The sequence below is a fragment of the Squalius cephalus genome (genome assembly GCF_949319135.1).
Source record: "Squalius cephalus genome assembly, chromosome: 5".
Lineage (NCBI taxonomy): Eukaryota > Metazoa > Chordata > Actinopteri > Cypriniformes > Leuciscidae > Squalius > Squalius cephalus.
In genome coordinates, this window is record NC_137126.1 from 49380166 (window position 1) to 49405437 (window position 25272).

Below are 25272 nucleotides of genomic sequence, written 5' to 3' on the forward strand. Positions count from 1 at the left end.
TTTATGCTGTCAGCGTTAACTTTGGTGAATACAACATGTATGTTTCTAGCAGCGACCAATCTCTATTGTAAATGATCAGGCAAATTCACAGTAGGGCGACAATTTGTGTAAGTTGAGGGTTGTTTTCACCCACGGTTTGTCGTGAATTTGAATGTTCATTTATAGGCTATTGACAACTTTGACTAAATTGGTTTACAACGCCTCCGTTGTTTATGCTCACTGGGAAACGCGAAGCTAACGTTATCTTGCTATCATTGCGTCCTTGTATGGGAGCTATTTATAACCTCAGGTGGCAAAACGATTTTAAGATAATTTTTCTCTTTTTCTGCATTCTGTTCTGCAATATATAAAAGCATTTATCTAACTTGGCGACATTACACATTGAATGAAGTATCAGTAAAACTTAACTTTGTAGTGACTATTTTGACTTTCCTTTATGCCGGAAGGGAGGGGAGGAGGGAGGAGACGGGATGAGGAGGAGGGAGGGTCTAGCCAGCCTCCGTTTTGTTTGACAACAATTCGAATGTCAACAAGAAGAAACGTCTCCCGGGATCGCTTAGACAACCTTTAAGCCTAAACTGTGTTTTAATATCATTATTAGTAAGGATAGTATGATTTCTGTGTAATATCAGTGTTTACTCTTTAAATGCAGGATATTTTAAAGTGTACCTAAAGTATATGTGCAATAGTTCCATTTTAGCATAATCAAATATACTTAGTATATATAAGTATATATTTAGTTGGACCTCAGCACTATTTCTGGATAACTAATTAAGTACAAAATTTGTTATATTAAAGTACAATTTATATTAAGTACATAAATATGTAAATGTATTAGTAGTGTACCTAGCATAAAATAAATTAATTTCAGAAATATTGTAGGATATTTATTTTTCTCTAAGGGTCACTGTTTTAGGAGTAATTAAACTCACAGCTTCATTGCTTTGCTAGACACAGGTAATCCACCCTCTAGTTTCAATATTACTTTAGCTCTGCGCTTAATCTGACAGTAGCACCTCAATGTAGTACACGAGATCCGGGGGGGCGGATTCAGATATAAGGGGTGGAGATTGGTAGGTTTAGGGGTGGGTTTAGGGATTAAGGGGTGGGTTTAGGGATTAAGGGGTGGAGATGGGTAGGTTTAGGGGTGGGTTTAGGGATTAAGGGGTGGAGATGGGTAGGTTTAGGTATAGGCTTGTTCGACTTGAACCGGCGCTGCACAGACCGATCGGTTTATGACATCAAAGTACCGCGAGAGCAATTCAAAAGCATAAGGAGCCGTCTACTTTCTATTCGCTCTCGCGGTACTTTGATGTCATTCACCGATTGGTCTGTGCAGCGCCGGTTCAAGTCGAACAAGCCTAATATGTAAGGTGGGAGGAGTTGGATCTGGATCCGACTCCTCCCCGTGGATTTCATGTTCTGCAGTGAGGACCATCTCTAATCTGACTCCTATATTTCAAATGATAATCAAATTTAGATCGTGTTTCTGATTAGAAAATAATCATAAATATTGATTATGAATTAATTTAGATCTTTGATTATTCTGAGCATCTCATAATTTCAAATATTCGTTCATTAAGGGACCCGGTGTCGCTTTGAGACGTCACGTCACGAATGTGTGCTCATGATCACAAACTAGCCAGTCCTGAAATAGTCAGAGGGTGCAGTGCAACTATTTTACCCTAAGCGGCCGCTCATTGCTGACTCATAACAAAGGTGTAATTTTTTTAATAGTCGCAAGATGCAACGTGCTAAGTCAGTGATAGTCAGAAATCGGAAGGTCTCCTTAATGATGTGCCCCATGCTCCATTCATAGTGCCTTCGGTTTGATCTATCCTGGACAGAGATTTGTGGAATCACCAGACTACACTTTAATCTACTAGGAAATAATGATTTCTGAAAAATGCAGAATAAATCAAGATGTAACATTTATTTGTCAGGTAAAATGTATCATGCCAATTACACAAGTGATTAAAAGCCAATTCAGAAATAATAAATACATAACATCATTTACTCAAAGATGACTCTAAAAGTCAAGTCAAGTCAAGTCAACTTTATTTATATAGCGCTTTTCACAATACAGATTGTATCAAAGCAGCTTCACAGTATTAAATAAAATAGTACATCAGTGTTTGTTTCTAGTGTAAAACGTCCACGTTTGGTAATGCTGATCAATAGTGTTGTTGATTGATTAATTAAATTAAGTATCCCCAACTGAGCAAGCCAAAGGCAACAGTGGCAAGGAACCGAAAAACTCCATCAGGTGACCTAATGGAGAAAAAAAAAAACCTTGGGAGAACCCGGGCTCAGTCGGGGGCCAGTTCTCCTCTGGCGTCTATGAACTAGAGACCGGATTTAACTGTAAGATTAAAAGTATTATATAAATGCCTGGCTGAAGAGATGAGTCTTTAATCTAGTTTTAAACTGGGAGAGCGAGTCTGAGCAACGAACAGTATCAGGAAGGCTATTCCAGAGTTTTGGAGCTAAATGTGAAAATGCTCTCCCTCCTTTGGTGGATCTGGATATCCTAGGTATGACCAAAAGCCTTGAATTTAGTGATCTTAAAGAGCGCGATGGATTATAGGGCGATAGAAGATCGGTTAAATAGACTGGAGCTAAGCCGTTTAGGGCTTTATAAGTCAGTAGCAATACCTTGTAATTAATACTGAACTTTAAAAGTAAGCAATGTATTCCTGACAGAGACACACAGTGGTGTGTGAGTGTTTTCCAACAGGAAAACACTGAAGCCACACTGTATGGGGATGATCCTGGTAAAGGGTCCCAAAGTCTGCTCTGTCACCTACCCTTAAATACCCAGACCAGAACAAAAGAGTTATACAAATATTGTTTAGAGTTGTTTTGGGTCAATTCATGTACCCCAGGGGATAGCACCTGGTCTCGGGAGATATCTTGAAGAGACATCACCCAGAGAGGAGAACAGGATTCTCCTAAGTTCTCAATCTTTCTCATTAAACCAATGACTGCAATGAAATTAAGACCATTTTACCAATCGCACTGAGACACTTAAAATGATAGCAAACATGAAAAGGAAAAACAATAGATTCACAAGATGCATCATATGTGATATATAGACATTCTTAGTGAACTTTCAGTGACTTGAGGAGGGAGAGGGGGGATGAGCTGAAGTCAAACAAGGAGACAAGGAGATACGTTTGGGCAGGACAATGTCCAGTGATCTGTCTTTGCTATCTTCTGTCCAGGGTGCATTTTATGGCTTTATTGCAGGGTGAGTTTTGTCTTAGCAGGAAAATCAGTCCTTACAGTTTCTGCAGGAGTAAAACGACAATCAAGTATAACAAGGATTATGACGTCATTGACAGGCGACAGTGTTCGTAGTACACGTCAACAAATATAACTTGTCTAGTGATTTGGAATTCATGCAAATCTACATATTCATGCCTAAATATCTAGGTATCGGCATCACGCTTGTTGCATTAAACCATCCAGCTTTTATTGATGGCATGTGTTGCTTAAGTCTGCATGAACCGGAAGTTGCCAACCGACATTACTTCAGTATTGTGACGTATTTCCAAATGAAGAGAATAATTGAAGAGAAAACCTCAATCTCTCATCTCTAGCTCACAGCAGTTGTCTACTGCAGGGGAAAGATTTTAAGCAAAGATTATTAAAAGACAATTTGCACGGATGAAGGTTTAGCACAAGACTACAGCAACAAGCAAGCACATCTGCTCCTGCATGAGAGGAATAACTGTCAACACCAGCAGGTGGCAATAGCATTCATCACTCAAAAGGAACTGGAACTTGGACTGCGGATATACAAACTATAAGCAAGGAGTGACTGATTCATTTTGATAACTCAATCTTCACTTTCTCAATGAACGAGAGCATATTTAAACGCTGATAAATCAACTCAACTTGCCTACTAGCTGTCATTCTTTACATACTGCACCTTTAAGAGGCATATTGATAATTAGTTAGTTACCGAACTGATCAACACTAATAGGTATAAATTAGTAACCATGGCTATTGAGCTGAACAGAAACTACCGCTGACGCCGTTGTCGACTCTCACTACTAGTTCAGTTAAAACATTAATCATCTCCTTTAACTGTTTTTCTTTAGCGACCACACGAATCTCTTCCAGCAGTTTCTCTTTGTTGTTTATGATGTTGTTTCCAGCGACCTCCATCAGTTCAGTGATCATCTCAGCGCTATAAGAACCTTGAAAGGTCTTGTATTTCTTCCTCAATTCCTCAATTTTATCTGAAGAAACATTGACACACTTAAATCAGAACACAGTTGATATTTCAGTTTTATTCAGGACATTGTAAGATCATAACTTGCCTCCACAGTTGCCCACATTAAAGAGAGGGATGTGGATCACGGTTGGAGTGTTTTGGCCTTTGAACACATAGAAGTCCTTCGGTCTCTCTGAGTGTCCATTGGGAATGTTGGGATCTTTAAAAGGGATCTTTAGTTTCCCGCACGTCTTAGCAGCTTCCCTCACTGTCTGCAGTGGGAGAATATTGCAGTATAAGTTCATTAAAAGGGTTAGAGGAAGATTTCACTTCAAATTAAAGTTGTGTGAACTGGTTGTCAATCCCAAAAAATAGACAGTGTGAACATTAAATGGAATGGATCCACTAGAAATGAAAAATCTGTCATCATTTACTCACCCTCATGTTGCTCCAAACCAGTATCAATTTCTTTCTTCTGCTGAACTCAAAATAAGATATTTTGAAGAACATTATTACAAGTTGTCAAACAGTACAACATCATCAAACAGTTGATGGACCCCATACTATGGACTTGAATGGGGTCCAACAACTGTCATATTCTTCACAATATCTTCCTTTGTGTTCAGCAGAAGAAAGAAATCCAGGTTTGGAAAAACTTCAGGGTGAGTATATGATGACAATTTTCCACCGGAGCTGCTCCCGTCCGTTTTGTGTTCTATGCACAACTCAAGACTTCTCAGGTTCATGTACATTGCCAACTTTGATATTACTTTGGTCACTGTCTCTATGTTTCTGGTAAGAGAATACGGGCTTGACTCTTGTTGCACATTCATACAAAAAGTATTTGAGGCGCTACTGTAATTCGTTGTGTGAACAGGACATTTTGAGACTCACCTGTAAGCAAATGCGCTTGTCAATCAATCCCAAAGGCTATGAGCTTTTATGAGAGTATGTGAGCATTATTATATATAGAGAGAATTATATAATACCATGAACGGATCACCGTCACTGAAATCCAGGGAAATGATGAGGTCGATGTCTCTCTCTTTTCTCAGCACTGATAAGTAGGGTGAGTTCAGCAACAGTCCAGCGTCTATATAGTCTCTCGTCTCACTTTCCAGGAGAGTGGAGGGCACTGCTTTATCTGATAGCATTGGAGTGAGCAATCACAGTGTGAAATGAGTCCATTTGTTATTCATGTTGAATTGCCAGTTAATAGTTCTGTTAACTCACCTTTCATGTTGTAGAGAAAGTTATTATTCCTGCCCCAGATCCAGTGATTTATACACTTCACAATGTTCCAGCAAAGTGCTAAAGAGGCTACAACAAATGCAAAATGATTTCTGTTGTTTTTTCACAGTAATATTACTGTATTCTTAACAATTTCCTACTGTAACATACTGTATACTGTTGTTACTGTACTGTACTGTTACTAAGGTTGTTTCAATGCACTCTGGGAAAATATTAGCCTACTGTAAATCTAAATACAGTACTTAATGACAATGAAAAACATGTTTCCATAAGAATATCTGAGCCAGCGTTCATTTTCTGGCCGTTTCTTCCTACAGTGCCGTGAAGATAAAAGTCCTAGGAGTACGTTAAATTGGTAGGTATACTTTTTTTATAAACTACACTTATTTTCCACTTGCACAATGTGTTACTGTGTATGGCTAGTTGTTTTTTGTTTATTGATGAAATATGGTCAATATTGGTAAATCTGTATCTTCTTCTGAAGTTCAGCTATGAAATGTGAAAAAATGAAACCTGAAAAAAGCTGTTGATGTGAAGCAATAACTTGTCAGTGACTATGTTTACAAGCTGTCAATATTCGGGTTATGGTCGGGTTAAGGTCACTATTTGGGTCTGGTCTGACTCAGTTCATCATTGATTGGGAGAGAACAGTTCAAACTTACTGGCTGTGGAAATCAGTGGGCGTGTCTTATTATACTATAAGCAAAACGCCGTAAAATAGCGCGCGCTCTGTTCAACCGAAACTGTGTTTTTTACGGCGTCATATGGCGAGATGAACGGCGTAAAAAGCGGCGCTTTCCATGCACACTAAAACGCCGTCAAATACGGCGTCATTGACGTATTTTGCGCATCTTTTACAGCGTTTTTAATTACAACGGCGTATTTTACGGCGTCCAATACGGTATAAAACGCCGTATTTGACGGTGTTTGGCTTAAAACGCGATTAATCTATGGAGTATTTCTGAGCCTCTTGGCTTGCCATATCGATTCTATTTCTAGCATGCACGCGTTTTCCGCGCGGCACGAGCCTGAGACGCGCGTTAACATGGGAGCCGAAATAAAAACGGACACGCCACGCAGCCAGTGTGTCGCCGGCCTGAGGAATCCCTTCGCCTGTGGTTAAAAGCTTTACATTTGAAGAAACCACCAAAACGACTGTATTGTTCTTTTCATTTCGTGAACACAAGACCTACAGAAGACCACCCGATACCAGAAAACTGGCGGGCTACGAAGTCTCAATAAAAACTCCAAGGAGAAACAAAATCATTATAGTAACCCCTGTATAAAATCTAGTCATCATGGCATAATGGCATGATCATGATCATGGCATTTATTTAGTATGATTAACAATTATTTATAGCCATCTCCTTATTGCTATCCTGTGCTTTGGTTGCATTCTGATGGCATTAAATACATTTGACATGACAAAATACCTCTATAGATATATTAGTCCAGCGTTGGCTCGACCGTGTTTAAAGGCGGCGAAGTTTTGGCACTCTGCCAGGTAGATGCATGAGTGTTTTCAACCAGGTCCGGTACTCGAACTGGGTGAGGGGGGGCTTTAGTTCTTTCTTGTATTCATCTGCTACGGCTTGTGTAACATTTTTCTGTCAACTCTGCATAATCCTTCGCGATTGATATCGTTAGTTAGCCCAGGGAAGCGAGGAAACGGAAGTGCCGCACAAAAAAACGGAAATTGGACCCAAATTTACTTCCGCATTCTAAAATAAGGTGAATACTCTTTGGTTTTGCGTCAGCCATCCCTAGTGTTAAGTGATCTTGGTCTCACTTCAACTGAAAATTAAGCAGAAGGTATTGTGTTCCTGGTAATCTGTTTAATAATTACTATTGTGAGTTGCGGGAGCAGTTTTACGGAAACTTAGACTAAAGTACACCTCAGTTGCTTAGAAGACAAAAATTATTGGTTGGTAAAAGTGGTTTACTAAATCAAAAGTGAAGTACAATGCACAGTGTGTTTTATATTAGAGACAATTCAACCTAGCAAATGGCTCGCAACCTTTGACTGTACTCAACCATGAGTCGAGTCCATCTGTGGTGTAACTCATATTTGGAGCTGTAGCTTCTTTATCAAAGAGATCCAGCTTTATCAGCTGACTTTTGTCTCCAGAGAACTCTGTAAAAGAAAGAAACGTTATTAAGTTATTCCACACACATCGACCCAATCGTAAAGCTGCTTTGAAACAATCCATACTGTTAAAAGCGCTTAATAAATGAAGGTGACTTGACTTGACTTGATATCATATACTTTTGTGTAAAGCCATCAATAAATCTTGGTGATTCCTATTTAAACAGAGCTGAGTTGTGCTTGTGGGTGTCTGTTTAAGGGCGGGTTATGTAAGATCCATATTTGAATAGGAAATATATTTTAATTTTGATATCCCTAATGCAGGGGTCGGCACCCTATGGAACGCGTGCCAACACTGCGCATCATGTGCGCAAGTTACTGACTGACAGCTTACAAGCTTGTTCCACTGTATATAGTCAATGGTATACATTTTTTGAGATATTCAGAAATTTGTATAGAGCCCTTATTAAACATTCCACACACATCGAAATTACTGTGGTGAATGTTGTTATGTCCAAGGACTTATTTATTATTATTATTATTTTCTTTTTAACTTCTATGGGTATGGTTGTGTGCCCTGTGTTTTTGTCTGCTCTCAGGCAAAATCATCACCACCTGTAACTCATTTGTGAAAGTGTGCCTGAGGGCGATTTCACACTTGGTTCGACTGCCTGTTCCGAACCCGAGTTCGATTGCTCCCCCCTCCCCCTGCCCCTGCCCCTGCCCCTGCCCCTGCCCCTGCCCCTGCCCCTGCCCCTGATTTGATTGTTTCACATCATCCAAACAAACTGAACTCTGACGTCATTCGAACTCGGGTCAGGGTGCGCACCAAAAGTGCTAGTGTGAAAGCGCCCTGAGATGGAGAGTATAATGGGGCAGTCCAGTGTTTGCAGCAGTGAGACACACTTCTCCTCTGCTCCAGATTAATCTCAATTGTGGAATCTGTTTGCTTCTGACATTCAGAGACAGTAGTTGTGAGTTAGCAGTGATTAACTGAGTTTAGCAGTGACCTGTGTTAACAGAAAGTGTTGATCTTGGTCTCACTTCAACTGAAAATTAAGCAGAAGGTATTGTGTTCCTTTTACGGAAACAGACTAAGGTGAATACTCTTTGGTTTTGCGTCAGCCATCCCTAGTTTTAAGTGATCTTCGTCTCACTTCAACTGAAAATTAAGCAGAAGGTATTGTGTTCCTGGTAATCTGTTTAATAATTACTATTGTGAGTTGCGGGAGCAGTTTTACGGAAACTTAGACTAAAGTACACCTCAGTTGCTTAGAAGACAAAAATTATTGGTTGGTAAAAGTGGTTTACTAAATCAAAAGTGAAGTACAATGTACAGTGTGTATTATATTAGAGACAGTTCAACCTACCAACTGACTCCCAACTTTTGACTGTACTAAACCATGAGTCGAGTACATCTGTGTTGTAACTCATCAAATTTAGAGCTGTAGCTTCTTTATCAGAGAGATCCAGCTTTTTCAGCTGACTTTTGCCTCCAGAGATCTCTGTAAAAGAAGGAAACATTATTAAGTGCTTCTTATACAACAACAAAGAAATATAGTCTGTGTTTTTCTATTCATTTTTGTTGTTGTCCAAAACTCCATTTTTCTGTTTCATTAAATAGTTTTTCACAACTGTTATACTGCTTAAAACCGTGTTGAAAAGGCGTTGTACGTTTTAAAATATAGATAGGTCTGAAATATGGCCTTTGATAGTATATTTTATATATATATATATAAAAAAAAAGGTATTCTTCTCAAATCAGTGTCAATAAATAGCAGGTTCCCAGTGTGACAACTTACACAAAAGAGATTAAAATAACAAACAGCCTTTAATTATTAAATGGTTTAAATACATAGAGATAATAATTAACCTGAACAGAAACAGGGGCAGGATTAATTAACAACCAACAACTATTTGGTTACTAACGTAACCTCAGTTCCCTGAGATGAGGGAACGAGTATTGCGTAAGGCTAGCTTACGCTATGGGAAAACCTTCTTTTCTCGAGAATATTGAAGCAAACTTTATAAAACGCAGTGGAGCTGCACACCGAGCACAACTGAGTGCGAGAGCGGTCATTGGCTGTGCTGCGTCAACTGCACAAACCTATGGCGAGGCGGATTTGACACGAGAACCAATCAGGACGTGTGGTGCCCCGGCACGTCAGAGCCCGCCAGTATGGGCGTTGTCAGAGGCTATATATTGGCGTGCCTCGCCTAGGTGCTCCAGATTTTAAACAACTGAAGCGATCCCCTGATCCCTAGCACTGTAGCACGGCGGGTTACGCAATACTCATTCCCTCATCTCAGGGAACTGAGGTTACGTTAGTAACTGTAGTTCATGGTCATAAGGGATACATAGTAACCAGTTAAGGCAGAGCTGCTTAACACTTTTACTCTGAGAGAACCTTGGCCTGTACTAAACTTTTATTGTGGCCGCCAAGGCATAAAAGGAGCTGCTCTGACTGCCTAAATGAGGCAGAATGCTCCAGATAAATCCTGAGAGCCCTTTCGGGGCAGAGTAAATACGCATCACTCTCATCATCTGGCGAGGAGAGAGCCGTCAGTAAAATGACCTGTGCTCTAAATGGAGTGGAGAGCACTTTAGGAACATAACCGTGCCTCGGTTTAAGGATGACCTTGGAGTCGTTTGACCCAAATTCCAGGCAGGAGGTGTTCATAGATAGCGCTTGTGCCAACAGAAAAGCAGTTTTGAGCAAGAGCGACTTCAGGTCCACAGGCCGAAGCGGCTCGAATGGGGGACCCTTCATGGCCTCCAGGACTTTAGAGAGGTCCCAGATAGGCACAGACAGGGGGCGCGGAGGGTTTAACCTCCTAGCGCCCTTGAGAAAACGCACAATGAGGTTGTTTCTTCCCAGTGGTTTGTCGGCTACCGGAGCGTGAAAAGCTGTTATGGCTGCCACATAGACTTTGAGCGTGGAGGGGGTGTGACCCGCATCCAGTAGCTCTTGTAAAAATGAGAGCACACTCGGTACTTCACATGAATGAGGGTCTACATTTTGTGTAGCGCACCAGCTAGAAAATACTGCCCAATTCTGAGCGTACAGGCGCCTTGTTGAGGGCGCTATCGGTTCCGAAATGGACGGGGTGCGAAATCGTTCTGTTCGCCTGTGTGAGGAGGTCCTTCCTCAGTGGAATCGGCCATGGGGCTGTTTTCAGCAGCTGTAACAGCTCTGGGTACCATAACTGGGTTCTCCAGGGGGGCTATTAACAGCACTGCACATCTGCACTCCCTGATCCTTTCGATAACCTGTGGTAGCATCGTGACAGGGGAGAATGCGTACAGAGGGTGGCTCGGCCAGTCGTGGGTGAGCGTGTCCCTGTTCTTTGTAAAAAATATTTGGCAGTGAGTGTTGTCTTCTGAGGCGAAGAGGTCGACCTCCGTCCGTCTCTCACTTGGTGGTCTCTTAAGTAAGGGAGAAAGGACTAAGGCTACTGCCTTAATCTCTAGACAGTTTATATGTAGGTGTTTCTCTGGGTCTGACCACAGACCAGAGACGGGCCTGCCCTCGTAAAGGGCCCCCAGCCTAAGCTGGAGGCATCTGTCAAGATAGTTTTTCTCCTTGAGATCACACCCAATATCACGCCAGACCGATACCAGTCGGTCGCTTTCCAGGGGGTCAGGGCTCTGATGCAGCCGTGACTCGCTCTGATTTGTAAGTGACCAGATCGCCACAAATGAGCTGGGACCCGTGGTTTTAGCCAGCGCTGAAGAGGATGCATTCGCAGCAGTCCTAGTTGGAGTACTGATGAGGCCGAAGCCATGAGACCCAGCATCTTCTGGAATCTCTTGAAGGGAACACGGGCCCCACTGTCTCAAGGGGACGAGCGCCGCGTCCATACACTTTGTGAAGGTACGGGGCACTAGAGACAGGCCGAATGGTAGTACTGTGTACTGATAAGCCTGCCCTTCCAATGCAAACCTCAGGAATGGTCTGTGAAGGGGCACTATCTGGATATGAAAATAGGCGTCTTTCAGATCCACTGAGAAAAAACAATCTCCCGGGCGAATATGCGTGAGAATTTATTTGGTTGTCAACATCCTGAAGGGACGCTTATCATAAGCGCTTTGTTCAGGTGTCTGAGATCTAGAATGGGTCTGAGACCGCCAGAGTGGCTGTAAAAGCTTGACTCGCTCTGTGACATAGGAACTGTTTCGACAGCCCCCTTTTCCAACAGTTTTGACACTTCGGTACGGAGAATGTGGGCCACGCCCTCTTTGAGCGTTGTCTCGACCTTGGCTCGAAAGCGCGGAGGTCTGCGAGCAAACTGGAGCAAGTAACCTCATTTTATTATGTTCAACACCCATTTCGATATTTCGGGGATAGCCTTCCAGGCTTCGGCTAGGGGTTGCTAGGGGTTGGATGAATACAGGACCCGGGTCGCTGTGAGATAGGGGCCCGGCCGTCCAGCTGCCTAGTGTTTGGCCTATCCCAGTAATAATAAGTGATAGGAGAAATCGATTACATCCAGCCTATGGGGTAAATCTGGCAAATCTTCAAAGAGTAACTAAACAAACTCAGATTTCTAAAGCAGATCACCATAGTGAAATTTGCTCTTTTAAATATCAGATCTTTACTTAATAAGTCCTTTTTAATCAATGATCTCATTTGTGCATATAACCTTGATTTCTCATTTCTAACTGAAACGTGATTAGACCTGGCAAATAATGTGTCTACCTTCATTGAATCAGCGCCCCCCTAATTATAATTTTATGAGTGCCATTTGTTCTAACAAAAAAGGAGGTGGAATAGCCACAATTTTGAATTCATCTTTTGAATGCAAACAGTTATCTTTTGGCGAGTTTGTTTCTTTTGAGTATTTGAGTGGAATTATTAAGGGTTCTCCTCAAATTCTATTACTGATCATCTACAGACCACCAAAGCATTCCCCTAGAGTTTTTCTTGATGAACTAGGTGAACTATTTTCTTTTATTTGTTTAGAGTTTGACTGTGTTTTAATATCTGGGGATTTCAATTTGCACGGCGTCGACAATCCAGATAACAACTATGTCAGTGAACTACTCTCACTGCTTAACACATTTAACCTAACTCAACATGTACAGGTTAAAACACATTCCCTTGGTCACACACTTGACCTGGTGATCACAAGGGGGATTGATATTTCTGTGACTGTAAAGGATTTAGCATTGTCTGATCATTCCTGCATTTTCTTTGATGTTTCCATGTCTCCTCATAAGTCTAACAGCTCTGTGATGATAGAAAAAATTATTATTAATGATCACACCAATGTTTTTCATATTCTAACACCAGAATTGCTTAACATTATAAATTCATCTAAATTCATCATTTCCTAAATCCCTAAAGACTGCTGTTATAAAACCACTTCTCAAAAAGAATAACTTAGACACATCCATATTAAGCAATTATAGGCCTATTTCAAACCTACCGTTCATTGGCAAAATTATATAAAAAAAAGAAGTTTTTAATCAACTTACATCTTTTTTAACACTAAACAATTGCCTAGACGATTTTCAGTCAGGTTTCCGGACTCACCATAGTATAGAAACAGCTCTTGCTAAAGTCACAAGTGACATCCGGCTAAATACAGATGCAGGCAAGGCATCCATCTTACTATTACTGGATCTCAGTGCGGCTTTCGACACTGTTGACCATTAGCCTCTAATTACTACATTAGACGTCAGCAGCCATGTCACCCTGTAGCCCAAGACTGGTTGCCCACTGAAGCTAAGCAGGGCTGAGCCTGGTTAGTACCTGGATGGGAGACCTCCAGGGAAAACCAGGTTGCTGCTGGAAGAGGTGTTAGTGAGGCCAGCAGGGGGTGCTCTCCCTGTGGTCGGTGTGGGTCCTAATGCCCCAGTATAGTGACGGGGACACTATACTGTCAAAGAACAACGTCCTTCGGATGAGACGTAAAACCGAGGTCCTGACTCTGTGGTCATTAAAAATCCCAGGATGTCTTTCGAAAGAGTAGGGGTGTAACCCCGGCATCCTGGCCAAATTTGCACAGTGGCCTCTGTCCATCATGGCCTCCTAATCATCCCCATATACTGATTGGCTTCATCACTCTGTCTCCTCTCCACCATTAAGCTGGTGTGTGGTGGGCGTTCTGGCGCAATATGGCTGCCGTCGCATCATCCAGGTGGATGCTGCACATTGGTGGTGGTTGAGGAGATCCCCCCCTCTATGTAAAGCGCTTTGAGTGCCGAGAAAAGCGCTATATAAATGTAATGAATTATTATTATTATTATTATTACATATTGCTTCATCGACTGGAACATTGGGTTGGCTTCACCGGTGTTGTGATCAGCTGGCTAAAATCGTATCTTAGTGACAGGAGTTTTAATGTTAAAATTGGAAATTGTTCCTCAACATTAACATCCTTGAGCTGTGGAGTTCCCCAGGGCTCAATTTTGGGTCCACTGTTATTCAATCTTTATATGCTACCACTTGGTAAACTCATAAAGAAGAATTTAATCTCTTACCATAGTTATGTTGATGACACGCAAATTTATTTACCTCTAATGCCTAATGACTATACCCCCATTGAAACTCTGTCAGTGCATTGAAGAAATAGATTGGATATCACAGAACTTTCTCCAGCTCAATAAAAATAAAACTGAGGTTATTGTTTTTGGAAGAAATGAGGAAAGATGTAAAATCTCTACCCTGCTAGAAACAAAGGGCTTAATAGCAAAGGAAGTGGTAAGAAGCCTTGGTGTCCTAATAGATAATAATCTAAATTTTAATAGTCACATAAAAACAATCACAAAATCAGCATATTTTCATCTTAAAAATATTAATAAACTTCAAAGATTCATGTCTAAGGAGGATCTTGAAAAGATCATACATGCTTTTATTTCTAGTAGGATTGATTATTGTAATGTGCTTTTAATAGGACTCCCTAAAAAGACTTTAAAACCGCTCCAAATGGTACAGAATAGTGCAGCCAGGATCCTTACAAAAACCAAAAAGAATAGATCATATTACTCTGGCTACCAATTATATACAGGATTAATTTTAAGGCACTCTTATTAGTTTTTAAGTCAATAAAGGGGATGGGACCTAAATACCTTCATGATATGTTTCAACAGTATACACAACCAAGACCCCTTAGATCACAACATAAACAGCTTCTACTAAAACCTATTGTCAGAACAAAACAAGGGGAAGCTGCTTTTAACTATTTTGGCGTTCATCTCTGGAACCAGCATCCAGAAAACATTAAAAACGCTCCAACTATCACAATTTTTAAAACTAGACTAAAGACCAAGCTTTTTTCAGATGCTTTCTGCAGTTATATTTATTTATTTGTTGGTGTTTTATATATTATAAAATTGTATGTAGTTCCATATTGTTAGTGTTATTTTTATTTTTATATTTTTGTGTGAAGCGCATTGTATTGCTGCTGTGTTTGAAATGCGCTATACAAATACAATTTGCCTTGCCTTGCCTTGCCTTCAGTGCCACGAAGACTGCCAAAGGTTTTATGAAGGAACCTTGGTTCCTGTCCCAGGGTCCTGTGTTAGGAGTTCAGTGTCATTGAGTTACTCTCACGACAGATGCTTTGCTCACAGGCTGTGGAGCTGTAATGTAAGCCCCCACAGCTTAGGTTCTGTGGAGGAGTCATCATCTTTCTTGGCATATATATTACGTGGAGATGATGGCAGTCTTCGTGGCACTGAAGCACTTCCTCCCAGACCTAAGGGCCCATCATGTGCTCGGCTGCTCAGACAACACATCGTTCTGCGTTCACGTCCACTATGCAAACTGGTGCACCACATCCTCCTGTGTTCCCTATAGGGAAGATGCTCTTCCTGAGGGCAGTGTACATCCCAGGGTACCATGCAAAACATAGGAGCAGACATCCTGTTGAGGCAGGGGCTGAGACCAGGGGATTGGAGACTCCACCCTGAGGTGGTGGAGCATATGTGGGAAGTTTACGCCCAAGCGGAAGTGGATCTGTTTTCGTCTCAGTACACGATGCACTGTCCACTTTGGTTCTCCCTCACACATCCAGCCCCCTGCCAATAAGTCTACTGCTTGTAGCACCACGCTGGTCAAGCCAAATTTGGTTCTCGGACCTAGTGTCTCTCCTCGACGGCTCTCCCCTGGAGATTCCGATCAGGAGGGACCTTCTGTCTCAGGCGGGGAGCACAATCCTTCGCCCCGGTCCAGAAATATGGAACCTGTGGGTTTGGCCTCTCAGGGGGCTCAACTCATAGATGCTGGACTCTCAACTGAGGTTGTAAAGACCATACTTCACTCCAGAGTGTATAGAAAACTATGCGCCTTGAAGTGAAGGGTCTTCACTTCTTGGTGCAATGGGTGACAGTGGGATCCAGTTAACTGCCCAGTTGGTTCAGTACTTGAGTTTCTGCAAGATCGCTTTTCAGCAGGGCTATATCCCTCTACCCTGAAAGTATACATGGCGGCCATTGTGGCTTTCACGCATCCCTAGGAAGGGACCCTCTGATAACTCGCTTCCTCCGTGGTACACTGAGGCTGAGGCCTGCAACTCGAACTAGGGTTCCTGCCTAATTTTGAAAGCTAAAGGGATTTTTAACTTTCATTATCTAAACGTTCAGGTAAAATCTTACGTTTTCCAATCCGTTCTAAGAAAGACTTTTACCTTTAAAGAATAAGAGGTTAAAGAATAACAACAGCTTAAATGGAGGCAGATTAATGATATTGGAGTCAGATAAATAACTGAATTATGCACGTCATCCTTCAACTGCTTTTTGTTCTGATTGTTGGTTCAAAATACCAGCGTAAGCTTCCAGCCTTACACCTCTAAATGAAGTCTAGCACACTTTAAGAAAATCTTACCTTTCAGCTTTGTTCTGATGGATTCATCAAGAGCAGAAGGATCTTTGCCATTCAACACAGCAATATTAAGGTCCACAAGATTCATGAGCACCTGATCACATTCGTCTGCAAGATCTTTTAAAGAAACCCCATCTTTTCCCAACCACTGATCTGAGCAGAATGGTGACATCCATCTTTTCTTCTGAGCTGAGTATAGATACATGAACTAAATTAATAACTTTTTTTACAACAAAAATGCATCAACACTGGACTTACTTAAACATAAAAGACAGATCAATTTATCAGTAAATAAAAGCAATAAGAAATATTTTACCTCCAAGCTGAGTGAAGAAATCTGGAAAACAAAAATCAAATGAATAATTTCAGAGTTCACATGATAATGTAATGACTGTCAACTTTAGGCAGAACTGAATCTTCAGAACAAATGCAATTGCACCTTTTAGTGTTTCCAACACGAATTTCTTATTCTCATCTCCGTCAGCAACAGCACTGCCACACAGAGCTGCAGAAAACACATTTAAGTGTTTAAAATTATTGGGGGGAAAACAGCCTCTAATTTTTAAATGTAGGCTAATATAATCTAATGTCAGTGGAGACGGGTGGGACATATCCTCAACGCATTTCGCCATGGCTTATTTTGACCCCACTATTTTTATGACACAGCTCAAGAAAAGGATGGATTTGAACTGAGGAGGAATCTCATATTCTTTGAACTGGACATTTATTTCATTTATGTTTGTCTCATAATGAGAAGCAGACTGATGCATAAATTATGTAATTTGAGCCTTTAATTTTCAGGAGGAATAATTGCTTTTTTAACTGAATTTCGGACATCTCTAATTGTAATGTTTTAGTTTATATTTAAGTTTTGACTTGAAAATAAGAAAATACAGACCTGGGGCCTCATTTATAAAACTTTGCGTAGGATTTGCGTCAGAAATGGCGTACGGATGAAACACAGGACGTGCGTACGCACACAAAAATATTTGGATTTATAAAACCGTGCGCACGCACATCATACGCAGTTTTCCCTTAATAAATCACAATCAATTGTAAATGTAGCGCAGCTTTTGCGGCTTCATGTCACGCCCATAGTTGCCCATAAATAGTCCGGGAAACGCCCACAAGTTAATATTCATCGATTGCGGAATCATGGCAAACACAGAGAGGAAAACCAAGAAACGTAACGCAAGATCAGCCATTGTGCGTCATTACGCATTGTGACGGCATCATGGCATTTTATTACCATACATTTGATTGCATCTGACAAGCTACAGATGTGTTATGAGGATGAATTGCATAACATGCCAATATTATTGCAGAACATATTTCACTTTTCTTTTTGCAAATATGTGTTAATTTGCATTTCTGTTGTAATCTTCGTTTGATTTTGTTTGTTTTACACTGCAGATCGATCAAACGGGTGTGTGTGTAGGCTGTTAATTGTAAAACTTGCTTTGTGAAGTCTTCATGTTATTTATGAGAGGCAGTATTGCCATTTCTTTTACACAACGGTCTACAGTTTCACGAGTTTCTTCCATCTGCCGACGGTGTCGCCATTTCTCATTTCACCCGTTTTTGTGCGTACGCCTGGGTTAGAGTTTGCGTGAAGGACCGCACATTTTCCCGTCAAGTTTGCTTTTTATAAATACCAATTATTGCGTAGAGAGCGGCGTACGCCTTCTTTTGTGCGTGCGCAACGTTTATAAATGAGGCCCCAGATCTCCAGATCAATACATCACAGAGACCATTGATCTATTTTATATTCTCTAATTCAGTTCAACGTACAGTGTACTAGAGAATCTGTAGAATCTAATATTGAGAATAAGAATATAATAGGAATTAACTCTCCTTTAAAACAGAGTTTGTTACCTTGCAGGTACAGCATGTCAATCTCAGGCTGGTTCTTGATCTTATGGCCATTTTCAAACTGACTGCCAAAGTTGGATGTTTCCACAAACGCTCCAGTGAGGGAATAACCGGCTTCATATGGAGTGAACTCAAACCAGGGGTCTGCAGACAGAAACACATCCATATGACAGCTGACACAAACACTGACAACATAAGTCATTTAAATTTCTGTCTCTTTCACACAAACACAGACCTCCTTCTCTGGTCTGTTTGCATTGCTTGTCGATCACTGTGTAGATTGGAAACGGGTCTTTACTCTTCTGTTTCCACTGACCTGAGAGTGTGTGTTCATTTATCTGAAGAAAACATTTTTTGTAGCATCATTTTATTGTAAGACAACTTCAATTTCTTCAGCTATCAACAACTTCAAGTGATAAAACCTACTCATAAAACCTAACATGTTCTCTTTATAAAGTACCATTGTGGCAATCTGAGGAACCCAAAAATTATTTTATTTTTACTCTATTTTACTTTTATTCAGTTAGATTTTATATAGAGAATTTTCCTAATCAAAAATCAAGTTAATTTGATCACCATTTCATTCCCAGATAGAGAAAAAGATATATGATTGTTTGACCTTAAGTATTATCTTTTGCTGCCTAAAGTTTGGAATTTTTAACTCTCAACTTTTAGTATCTTTAGTCATAGTTGGGGCTATGAGTTGAAACATTGTTTATTTCCAGGATAAAAAAGTTTATAAATCTCAGATTTTAATAAGATCATAAAGGGCATAAAGTCATGAAGAGCTGTGTAATTAATTGTCACAGACCTCTTTCACATATGTTGTGACGACCATCGCTGCCCAGAAGTCAGTTAAGCTGAATTTGTCTTTCTCATTGTAATATTTCTTCAGTTTGGCATAAGCATCTCCCCAGCTGACTCTAGGACCGCTGAGTCTCCGGACGATCTTGTCTTTCACAGTCTTTAGTTTGGTGGACCAGTCTGGATCCTGATATAAGGAGGCCATGCACCTTCAGAGGAACCAAATTATCAACAAGCAGAAAGAAAAATATATTGAATACTGGAAAGAAACGACCAAAACACAAAGTAAATTTTATCAATGTTATCAGACCCTAAAAAGAGACACTGGCAAATTACCTGAGTACAATAAAATGTCCTAAACTAAGAAAAATGTTGACAACATACAGACTGAGTGAACACAGCCTGGCCATAGAGAAGGGTCGCCACAGACAGAGCTGGCTCCCACAAGAGGAGAGACTCTGCTCCCAGTGTGACAGGGGACAGGTCGAGACAGAGCTGTGTGTGTGTGTGTGTGTGTGTGTGTGTGTGTGTGTGTGTGTGTGTGTGTGTGAGAGAGAGAGAGAGAGAGAGAGAGACTCTGCTCCCAGTGTGACAGGGGACAGGCAGAGACAGAGCTGCACTTTCTGACCTCACGCCCCAAATATAAGACACTAAGACAAAAACACTTTGCAAACATTTCTCAAATGTTTTCCCAATGTGTGTGTGTGTGTGTGTGTGTGTGTGAGAGAGAGAGAGAAAGAGAAAGTAAGAGTATGGGAGAAAGAGAAAGTAAGAGTATGAGAGTGTGTGAAAGTAAGAGAATATGTGTGTGTGTGTGTGTGTGTGTGTGTGTGTGTGAGAGAGAGAGAGAGAGAGAGAAAAAGTATAGAGAGTATGAGTGTGTGAAAGTAAGAGAGTATGAGTGTGTGTGTGTGTGTGTGTGTGTGTGTGTGTGTGAGAGAGAGAGAGAAAGAGAAAGTAAGAGTATGAGAGTGTGTGAAAGTAAGAGAATATGAGAGAGTGTGTGTGCGTGCGTGCGTGCATGTGTGTGTGTGAGAGAGAGAAAGAGAAAGTAAGAGTATGAGAGTGTGTGAAAATAAGAGAGTATGAGAGTGAGAGAGTGTGTGTGTGTGTGTGTGTGTGTGTGTGTGTGTGTGTGTCTGTGTGTGTGTGTGTGTGTGTGTGTGTACCAGGTGGATCCAGAGACTCCGCTCAGATAAAGCACACAGTCCAGAAGACCTGCTTTCTGGAGTTGATCCAGGGATCCCAGCAAACCCACCATGGCTCTTGCTCCTCCTCCAGATCCCAGTACTGCAATGTTTGGCACTGTCCTCTGAAACGCACACAGATTGTTTTGCAAACATTTGATGTTCATCAGTTACGTCATTTCGAGAAGATGCTGACAGATATATGAAATATACGATTTTTTACCAAGTCAGAGTTTATCCGAAGCTTCTGCAGGCTTTGGTGAACAGTTTTTCTCCTCATGGCTACAAACTCCTCCTCCTTCTTATTCAGAGAGTGTCCGATTCTCACTTTACGGTTTCTGCAGCAACACAGACAGACATATTGAATTTAACATCACATTCTATTGTTTCATACATTTCTGATTTCAGATTAAAAATACAATTTAGCCAGCAGTTCATTTACATCAGTTATTCTGAGATTTTTTTCCAGTTTTGTATATAAACTTTTTTCTATAAACTTTAAGAGACATTTAATCATGTAAGTATAAAGTATTGCAGTACAGTAGCCTACTTATTTTACTGCTTCTATGAATCTGAGCAGAATTACCTTGAATTGGATCCAGCCATCTATAAAACAATTGACATTAGTTAAAATTTATAAATAATTTGATTCGAACTCATGAAAGTTTCACTTTTTCATAAAAGCTTCTTTTAAGGATGTTGTAAAAGCTTTAAAACATATACTCACTGTTCTTGTATAGTTGAGTAAATCCTGAGACTTCACCGGTAGCAGCACAGCAGCCGTCGACTCTCAGAACAGACTGAGGAAGTGCTCTGAAACCACTCCCAAATATAGACATAAGATAAGGGACATTAACCCTTTATGGGGCAAGTAAGTCAAAATGTCCTCCCCCTGCCTGCATTTGGAGTTGTAGAGTCATGTGGTTTTCTCTCAGTCAATCATGTGAGATCAAGCTATCTGACAGATATTGACATCAAGGCATCTGACCAATCAGCAGTGGCTTGGAGCACCTCTAACACAGCCATCTTGCAGAAATCATAAATATTGCTTTTTTGAACCTGGCTTCTCCCACGGCTATACTAATAACATCATAACTAAACATGGTAAGTTGATGTAACTCACAAATTATTTGGTTGAATAGTTGTGTTAAAGATTAACATTGTTGTTATTTGCATAGCATTTGTAAAAATTAGCTTAATGTTTGGCTGAAAACTAAATGGACCATATTTGATCATATGCCCCGTTCACCTAAGACTAGCAAGTGTCCATTTTTAGACATATGCCTTAATGAATGTATGTTTTTTTTTTATTATAGTTAAATGGCACACACACACAAATAAAAACAGGGACACTCTTAGGTATTTAAACCACGACTTTGGATACCCTATAATAAACCTCACTCTACTGCACTTTGGATCCATCTCGCTCTCTTCCTTGTGCGGAACCGTGACAGAACGATACACCATGTATGGATCCAGCAGTACGGGGTTTCGTATCCTTCCCCCTACCACTGAGAAGGAGAGGAGGGGAAGACTCCAAAATTTAATGGCCCTACGCCAGCAGGGTCAGACAGTAAGTTGTTTGTCTCAAACCTTTTGGACTTTATCGAGAGGCATGAACTATAATGATGCAACCCTGAAGGACCTTTTTAATCACTGCCTGGATGACCCGTTGCCGCAATGGGAGATGAAGGGACTGGAGATCCTTGACTTTTGGGGGTTTACTACGTATCTACACCATCGTAGCCAATGGGATACACCAGCCTCGCCTGCGTCTCCAAGCAAGATGGCTGTCATGTCCTTCTCAGAGAATGCATCGCCGCTGCCCACCCGAGAGAATGCATCGCCGCTGCCCAGCCCAGAGAATGCATCGCTGCTGCCCAGCCCAGAGCTCCATCCGCCATTAATTCAATCCAGACCTGAACCTGCACCTCACCATCAAGCCTGCAGAGCCTGTGTCTTCAGACAAGATGGCCGCCGCCGAGCCTGTTCACGTCACGCCTGCCGAGCCTGTGTCTTCGGACAAGATGGCCGCCGCCGAGCCTGTTCACGTCACGCCTGCCGAGCCTGTGTCTTCCGACAAGAAGGCCGCCGCCGAGCCTGTTCACGTCACGCCTGCCGAGCCTGTGTCTTCCGACAAGAAGGCCGCCGCCAAGCCTGTTCACGTCACGCTTGCCGAGCCTGTGTCTTCCGACAAGAAGGCCGCCGCCGAGCCTGTTCACGTCACGCCTGCCGAGCCTGTGTCTTCGGACAAGATGGCCGCCGCCGAGCCTGTTCACGTCACGCCTGCCGAGCCTGTGTCCCCTGACAAGATGGCCGCCGTCGAGCCTGTGTCTGCTCCTGAGCCTGAGCCGGTGGTGTCTGTTCCTGGGCCGGTGGTGTCTGTTCCTGGGCCGGTGGTGTCTGTTCCTGAGCCGGTGGTGCCAGTTCCAGTGCCTGAGCCGGTGGTGCCAGTTCCAGTGCCTGAGCCGGTGGTGCCAGTTCCAGTGCCTGAGTCGGTGGTGCCAGTTCCAGTGCCAGTTCCGGTGGTACCAGTTCCCGTGCCTGAGCCGTTGGTGCCAGTTCCAGTTCCTGAGCCATTGGTGTCTGTTCCAGTTCCTGCGCCGTGGCCGCCCGAGGGGTCTTCACCGCCCTGGCCGCCCGAGGGAAGGTCTCCGCCCTGGCCGCCCGAGGGAAGGTCTCCGCCCTGGCCGCCCGAGGGAAAGTCTCCACCCCGGCCGCCGGATGGACTGTTTGCTTCGCCCTGGCCGCCGGATGGACTGTTCGCTTTGCCCCGGCCGCTCGATGGTCTGTTGGCTTCGCCCCGGCTGCCGGATGGACTGGGTGCTTCCCCTGGTCTCCGGATGGACTGTTCGCTTCGCCCCGGCCGCCCGATGGACTGTTTGTTTCGCCCCGGCCACCGCATGGACTGTTTGCTTTGCCCTGTTCCCCGATGTACTGTCTGTGTCACCCTGGCCTCCTTTGAGTCTGTTACCCCCTGTTTCTGTTTCCCTTCATGGACCTGGCCCCCCATCCCTCCCCCTGATCCTCCCTGTTTGTTCCATGTTCTGTGTGTATCGTTGTTAATGTCACACCGTGTCTGTTTCCTGTGTTTCCTACCTGAGCCTGTTTATTGTTTTTGTACTGCCTGACTGGATATTGAACCCTGCCTGTTTTTGACCACGACTTTGGATACCCTTTAATAAACCTCACTCTACTGCACTTTGGATCCATCTTGCTCTCTTCCTTGTGCGGAACCGTGACACCCCATGTGTGCACAGTCACACACTCACACTTATTGTGGTTCTGGTTGTATGGAAATTTAAAAATGTATGTAAAACTATTTATACAATAATCATTCAATTAAAAAGCCCTTGTAGCAGCTGCCACAGCTTTTTTGTGTTAACTGCATATTTTATTTGCAAAAAAAGGCACAGATTTACCACCACTTGATTTTTTTAATATATCTTAACAGCTTTTCCCAGGCATCGCTTTGCAAAATCTGAAAGGGATGGTTCGGAGTAATTTCAATCTAGGGTCCTTTGCACCATGACCTCAAGCCAAACACCCCCCCAGAAGCTTTTTTTCCCTTGGTCGAACATTATTACAGTTAAAACTTATTTTGAGATATCAGCCAGATATCTTTGTGTAGGCGCTAATGGATCCAAGGCTGTATCTGGTAAATTACCCCACTAATAATGCCCATGATGGTACCAAACTTATACAGTAGTACAAATAGATTCTGTACTAATAAAACGAGGCATTGTGAAGTTTGAGTACTTCAGGAGTTTATTTAAATAACACTATATAATCCTTTATGGGGCAATTTATATGGTAATTTCTTTTACTCTAGACAGGCAAGTGCTCATATGGTAACTTCATTGACCTTGATTTGCAATGCAAAGATGAAAAAAATTGCAAAAAGATGAAGCTTCATTTACTATGGTAAAATCACATTCGTTTAGTGGCATTCGCAACTGATTTGTAAAGAAAACATCAAACTGCACTTACTTACACATGAATGACCGACAATCAGAACGATAGCTTAAAAAGAACATTAAATAAAATAAAAACCCACCTGGATTGACGTTCAGGGTCACTCTTTCCTCTCACTGCATTTTTTTTTTTTTTTGGCAACGACGGTCAAAGGTCATTTGATGACGATACACCTGATAAACGGCACTGTCGTTATTTATAAGACCACTAGATGTTGCCTAATTTTAAAATGTAACTATAGGTCGTAATACGCAGTGTGTACAAACGACTTATACTGTCGTTTTTCGCAGGAGGACAGTCTCCATCAACAGCCACTTTTATGTCACAGTCCCAGGGGATCATTTTGATTTTAACTTACAGAAACGTCTTCTCTTTATGCCCACATAATTTATTTCTGCTACTGTACATTTATATATTGTTTGACCCTTTCAATTGTAAAAGATCTCGATGAAATTTATTGCAGTGCAACAGTAACAAAGTTCTGTTGTGGAAATTATTTATTTGATGGTGACTACATTAACCAAATCACTCAGGAAATGCCTTTAAGTATTTTATTCTTGCAGGAATAGTCTTTCACAGACAGACAGAGTTTTTCTGCAGAGAAGGACAGCCTCCCATCGTGAGCTTTTTCTGTTAGCAGGGCCTTTGCCACTGCTGCGCTGTCTTGTTTTGATGTGGGGAACGCCTCTCCACACTTTGACTGCAACACAAGACAGATTTTTTTTTCCCTAGACTTGGTGTTAACGAATGAAATCGATCATCAAATGGTTTCTCTGGTGGTGGGTGTGTGGCTATTCCCCTGCCAACGTTGAGTGTGGAACAGATTATTCATGATCGGCAAAAAATGTCAGCGTAAGTAGTGAACCCCTTAGTGAACCAATGTTTGTTATGTCAATTATCATTCCCTGTTTTGATTCATAGTCTTCCGCATGTATTAATTTAGCATAGTGCTGGAAAAAAATGTTTTGGAAGGCAGGGCTTGCCAGCAGGGTCCCACCAAACGCCATTCTTTAAAGCACAGCCTGCTTTTCTCCATTGTTGCTTCTC

General features: G+C 41.8%; 1 protein-coding gene across 1 annotated transcript; it reads right to left on the reverse strand.

Annotated features, from left to right (window-relative positions):
- Window positions 1–1915: 1915 nt before the first annotated feature.
- On the reverse strand, window positions 1916–23263 carry LOC307159170 (cytosolic phospholipase A2 gamma-like; the record flags this gene model as incomplete). The annotated part of the gene is made up of 16 exons (XM_079872382.1): window positions 1916–4247; window positions 4329–4494; window positions 5212–5366; window positions 5456–5542; window positions 7491–7607; window positions 8930–9064; window positions 16391–16576; window positions 16704–16724; window positions 16827–16892; window positions 18263–18403; window positions 18495–18597; window positions 19071–19272; window positions 20233–20375; window positions 20474–20588; window positions 21662–21761; window positions 22963–23263. The coding sequence occupies 16 exons, from the start codon at window positions 23261–23263 to the stop codon at window positions 4009–4011; spliced, it is 2277 nt and encodes a 758-aa protein (XP_079728508.1). The 3' UTR covers window positions 1916–4008.
- Window positions 23264–25272: the final 2009 nt, after the last annotated feature.